We start from the raw sequence: 6,000 nt of genomic DNA, 5'->3' as shown, positions 1-6,000 counted from the left end.
TAGAAACCGAAACTAGTTTTGCTGCAAAAGCAACAAGTACTGTTTTCTTTTGGCCATCTCTCCAATCCTCACGAACTCACAGATTTAACTGCTTTTCCATTCATCTTTCCCGTTGTTTCATCATGCATTATAGGGTCAATTTAGCCCTTTGTGCAGTGGCTTCCCTCACAGATAAGCGGATTTCCTTTTCTCTTTTAGGTGATTACCGGATTGTTGATTCATTAACGTTGAACTTACTGCCAACAGTATTTGTAACTCAGGCCTAAAGGTAGCTTACTTAACAAGCAGATTTTCTCAGGTAGGCACGTAGCAGCCTTCTTACGCTTAGAATATCAGACAAGAGTTTTGGTAGTAATCTTGGAAGCCGTTTTAGACAGTAAAATCACCCAGAAAAAAAACAAAACTGCAGGGGGAAAGGCACTAAACTGCATTTAAAGACTCGATTCTAAAGAGAAAATTGAATCAAGAAGGCGGAACCTCAGCCTTGCTAAAAAGTTGCTGGGAACTTTAGCATCTCTTCGACTCTCAGTTTTTACTCGCTGCGCATGTCCGGGAGTAACATTTTAATCACTGGTTTTAGACTTACAAAAAAAATAGTGAGTAAGCAAATTTGAAAATAGACAAGTTTAAAGGGAAAGAACTTTCCATAGATAAGCCATTCTCCATCAAGGATGCACGGTAGCATCTAAAACTACAAGCCCCAGCATGCATCGCTTCTGGGAGGGTCCGGAATCCCACAAGGGCCCGGAGAGTGTAGAACGACCAACCGCAACAGCCGGAAGTGTCGTCTTTTATCACGTGACACCGTCTACGCATGTGCGCTCCCCTCCAGGGCGGCCCTAGCTGCTGGTCCTGTACCTCTATGGTCTCGCCCTAGAGCTTCGCTATTTTGGGGCAGTGGCCGCAGTCGTGTTGGTAGCAGGCCCCAAGTGACAGCAGCATGGAAGAATTCGACTCTGAAGATTTCTCCACATCGGACGAGGATGAGGACTACGTGCCATCGGGTGAGCGATTCGGCCTGAGGCGAAAAGAGGGTGGTTCTCACGCTTCACGTCTCACTCGAGACTTTCCTGGTCCCCAGGGCGTGGGCCTTGTGGTCGCGAGGCCCCCGCGGCGCGTGGGCTCTGGAGTTCCGGTCCTCAGGACCCTGGCCCCTAGCCGGCCTGGAACACGTGTGTGTCGGTTCTGCACAGCTGTTCTCCTGGGCCGCCGCCCCCTTGGAGCGCGGGAAGAGACGCGCGAAGCTGGCGGGCTGAGCGTACGGTCTATCGCCCTGAAGCGTTCTAGAAGCCGACCCGGACATTGGAGGTTGTTTTAAGGGAATTGCCAGCTTCCTCCACGTCCGAGACTGAATTGCCCACCTCTGGGTTCAGAAGGGATCGGCTTGTTAGAAAGTTCATGTGATAACGTATTTTGTCTCTTTGCAGTAGCTACCCATTGCCCTCTTTTAAGAACTCTTAAAAAAGTTTTATTTTTAAAGATTCATTTCATGTCATGTATATCAGTGTTTTTCCTGAATGTATGCATCCTGTGCGTGCCTAGGGCTTCTGGGACTGGAGTTACAGGTGGTTGTGGAGCTGAGCCACCTGGCCAACTCCTTATTATTTTTATTTGTGTGTATATAGTAGTGTGTTCAGGTGGCCAGAGAGGACGAAAGTGGGTATTGGATCCCCAGGTGATGGAGGTACACTCAGTTGTGAGCCGCCCAACTCTGGAACCAAAGTCAGATAGAGCCTTTGGAAGTGAAACACACACTGTTAATGGCTTAGCTATCTTCTTTTCTGGGGGTGGCGTAGAGGAGCACACTAAGAATCCAGCTTAGGCGAGGTCCAGACAGATCTCCTTTAAAATTTTTATTCATTTTATTTATTTTATGTATATAGGTGTTTTGCCTACATGCACATATACCTGTATATTACATGTATACCCAGTGTCCTCAGAGCCTAGAAGAGGGCATTGGATCCCCTGGAAGTTGAATTATAGACGATTGTGGACTGGTGTATAGGGGCTAGGAATTGAAAGTGGCCCTTTGAAAAAGCTGCCCGTGTTCTTAACCACTGAGCCAGTCCTCCAGTTCAATATATCTTAATACCAAAGCATACCCCCTCCTCATCTTGTACCTGGCCCTGGCTTAACTCTTTTTCTAAAGTTATTTATTCCAATGTAGTAGCTTAGGTGAAAAGCAGCTCTAGAGGTTGTGGATGAGAAAGCCAGCTCTACAGCATAAGATCCTGTGTTCAAATGCCCAGCACCCACGTAAAAGCTGGACATGTCTTGTGGATGCCTCTAACAGTGGCATTTTGAGTGTTGACAGACACAGTCCTGGGATCTCACTGGCTTGGTGAGTTTCTGTTCAGTGAGAAATACTGTCTCAAAAAATAAGGTATAAAAAGTTATCTCACCTGGGTGGCCTAAGACCATCAGAAGATACAGATTTTTATATTACAATTCATAACAGCATCAAAATTAAGTTATAAAGAAGCAACAAAAATAATTTTATGGTTGGGGATCACCACAACATGAGAATCTTTATTAAAAGGGTCTCAACATTAGGAAGACTGAGACCCTAGAACAAGATGCCCACATCTTCCTTTAGAGACACACACACACACACACACACACACACCCAGTCATTCTTATTTATCTGTCCAATCAAAAAGTTATGTTGTGCTATGTATGGTAGTATAAGCCTATAACCCAGAAACTTGATGGGTTCTGAGGCAGGAGGATCGTTGAAGGAATCAGAGAAAGAACTGGAAGAGCTTGAAGGGGCTCGAGACCCCATATGTACAACAATGCCAACCAACCAGAGCTTCCAGGGACTAAGCCACTACCTAAAGACTATACATGGACTGACCCTGGACTCTGACCTCATAGGTAGCAATGAATATCCTAGTAAGAGCACCAGTGGAAGGGGAAGCCCTGGGTCCTGCTAAGACTGGACCCCTAGTGAACTAGACTGTTGGGGAGGGCAGCAATGGGGGAGGGTGGGGAGGGGAACACCCATAAGGAAGGGGAGGGGGAGGGGATGTTTGCCCGGAAACTGGGAAAGGAATAACACTCGAAATGTATATAAGAAATATTCAAGTTAATAAAAAAAAATAAAATAAAAAATAAAAGTTAAAAAAAAAAAAAAAAAAAAAAAAATAGTCTGCTCAGCATTGTGAATTCCAGGCCCTGTCCTGGGAGAGGAAGTGAGTCTGGAGAGATGCTTCAGTTGGTAAAATGTTTGCCTTTCGAGCATGAAGGCCTGAATTCAATTTACAGGATCATGTTCTATAAAAATGCCTGCCGTAAATGCTCAACACTTTGATGATACTGAGGTGCTGGGAAGAGACAGACTAGAGGGTGCCCTTCTGCAAGCTGCTCTCACCTAATTTGTGAGCTCCAGCCCAATGAGAGACTTTGTCTCAAAAGAGGTAGACAGTTTTCTTAGGAGTGATACTCTGTGTTGGCCTCTGGTTCTAGAGACCCCACAGGGCGGCATGCACATGAGTACCACAGGGTGTGGGGTGTGCAGGAAGAACTTTAAGACTTACTTTTTTGTTGTTTTCTTTAAGATTTATTCATTTATTATATATAAGTACACTGTAGCTGTCTTCAGATACACCAGAAGAGGGCATCAGATCTCTTTACAGATGGTTGTGAGCCACCATGTGGTTGCTGGGAATTGAACTCAGGACCTCTGGAAGAGTAGTCGAGTGCTCTTAACTGCTGAGCCATCTCTCCAGCCCTAAGACTTACTTTTTAAATTTCATGTCTATGTCTGTGTGTGTGTGTGTGTGTGTGTGTGTGTGTGTGTGTGTGTGTGTGTGTGTGTGTGTGTTCCTGAGAAAGCTAGAAGAGACTGTCCGATCCTCTGGATTTAACAGGTACAGGTATTTGTCATGGGTGCTGGTAGTGGAACTCCAGTCCTTTCTGTAAGAGTAGCAAGGGCTCTTAACTGATAAACCATCTTTTTAATATCTTTCTGCCAATTTTTTTTTTCTTTTTTTCCGGAGCTGGGGACCGAACCCAGGGTGCTAGGCAAGCGTTCTACCACTGAGCTAAATCCCCAACCCCATTCTGCCAATTTTTTAAAAAATTTAATAAAATTTAAAATCTCTTTAAATTGTATTTTATGTCCATGAGTGTTTTGCCTGCATGTGTGCTTGTTGAATGTCATGTCAGGTATCTTGTCTGTTGAAGAAACCTCTTTCTCCTTTTGTAGTCTGCCTGGCTAGTTTCCTTTGACTTTATTCATACAGTGAGTCTCATTGAGCACCCAGGGCTCATTCTCCTGTTTCCACCAGCCATTCTTCAACCTTTAGGCCCTCTCCAAGTCTCCCACCTGCCCTTGTACCTGTTTTGATTAGATTAAGTAGGCCATGTTTATCTTTTTGCTGATTGAAGGACACCCTGTTGTTCATAGCTGAGCCGTGTGATATGCTGTGATTGCTTTAACTGGGCTACCTTTCTCTGGTATTAATGACTGTTTTGTTTTACAAGCAGAGAGAGAGTGAGAGCAGGAGAAAAAGGGACGGGGGAGGGGATCTGTCTGTCTGTCTGTGTGTCCAAGTACATGCCAGAATGTGCATGTAGGAGTTAGAGGATAACATGGAGGGATTGGTTCTCCTGTCTCTGTGTGTGTGTGTGTGTGTGTGTGTGTGTGTGTGTCCAAGTACATACCAGAATGTGCATGTAGGAGTTAGAGGACAACATGGAGGGATTGGTTCTCCTGTCTGTCTGTCTGTCTGTCTGTCTGTCTGTCTGTCTCTGTGTGTCCAAGTATATGCCAGAATGTGCATGTAGGAGTTAGAGGACAACATGGAGGAATTGGTTCTCTCCTTCTACCATGGGGCTTCCAGAGATAGAGCTTGGGCTGTCAGGCTTGGTGGCAATGCTTATATCCTCTGTGCCATCTTGCTGTTCCCTGTTTTAATTTAGCTGCCTATGCCCTTACCATTAATTTGACTCTAGATCTTCACAATTGCCCAAATCGTCTCCTAGCATCCTTAGATTCCTTGGGTTTTTATTCCATTTCTTGGAAGTTGATCTCGGCCTTGGCCTTGCTTTCTTTTTGGTGTGATTTTTCTCTGCCTTTTGGAATCTTAATCCTTGGGTCTTTCAGCATCATTACTACTCTTTTGGGTCACCTTTATTTCTTTTCTGTATTCTCATGTTCTTTCTCTGTCCTTCTGGGTCTGTTTTTCTGTCTCTCTTTGTCTGCTGGCCTGTCTCTGTCTCTCCCTCTGTCTTTTTCTATCAAAGGGTGTTATACATACCAGGCTGGCCTTGCAGTCCACATGTAACTGGTCTAACTTTGAGTTCCTGATCTTCCTCTCTCCACCTATGCAATGATTCTAGGTGTGCACTACTGTGTCCGCCTCAGATTTCCTTGTGTTCACTGTGCTGCTCTTGTGTTTTGCTGTGTCCCACCAAAATGAGAAGAGACTGTGTAATGGCGTCTGAGGAAGGATGCGTGGCAGAAACATTATTCTGAGACCTGGGATGTCTGAAAGTTACCTCAGGCCTGTTTGATGGTTGGTTGATAATAGAATTTTAGGTTGGAAGCAATTTTCTGTAAGAATTGTGACAGTGCTGCTTCATTTGCTTGATGCTGGTGTTGCCAGCAAGTCTGTCTTGTGGGCTGGAGATGCAGCTCAGAGGTAGAGGACTTGTTTGGCATGAGTAGTATCTTGGGTTTGATTCCCCAGTGGATCTGTTGGTCTCAGAAGGAATATTCCCTTTGCTCCCATTTTCCTGATGTTAGAGATCGACCTCATTGTCATCATTGGATACTGTGGTGTGACTTTGCAGTCAGTGAGCCTGCTTCTCCCCAGAATTTGTTTTCTGTTTTGTTTCTCTGGAATCTTAGTTATTCCAGAGGTGTTAGACCTTCTGCACTGTCGCAGTGACTGTCCCCTTCTCCCAGTAGTTACTGCCCCCTTCTCCCAGTAGTTACTGTCCCCTTCTCCCAGCACTTTGCCTACACCCAGATAGGTTCTCTTATGGCTCATG

General features: G+C 45.1%; 1 protein-coding gene across 1 annotated transcript in view; it reads left to right on the top strand.

Annotated features, from left to right (window-relative positions):
* The first annotated feature begins 807 nt into the window (after positions 1-807).
* Positions 808-6,000, top strand: part of Cfdp1 (craniofacial development protein 1) — an 88,751-nt gene continuing 83,558 nt past the window's right edge. The window contains exon 1 of the mRNA XM_032888213.1: positions 808-1,004. Within this exon, the coding sequence (XP_032744104.1) occupies positions 941-1,004 (64 nt within the window). The 5' untranslated portion in view covers positions 808-940. The remainder of the gene's footprint in view (positions 1,005-6,000) is intronic.

This window comes from Rattus rattus, chromosome 17, assembly GCF_011064425.1.
Source record: "Rattus rattus isolate New Zealand chromosome 17, Rrattus_CSIRO_v1, whole genome shotgun sequence".
Taxonomy (NCBI): domain Eukaryota; kingdom Metazoa; phylum Chordata; class Mammalia; order Rodentia; family Muridae; genus Rattus; species Rattus rattus.
This window is presented reverse-complemented; position numbering and strand designations above follow the sequence as displayed.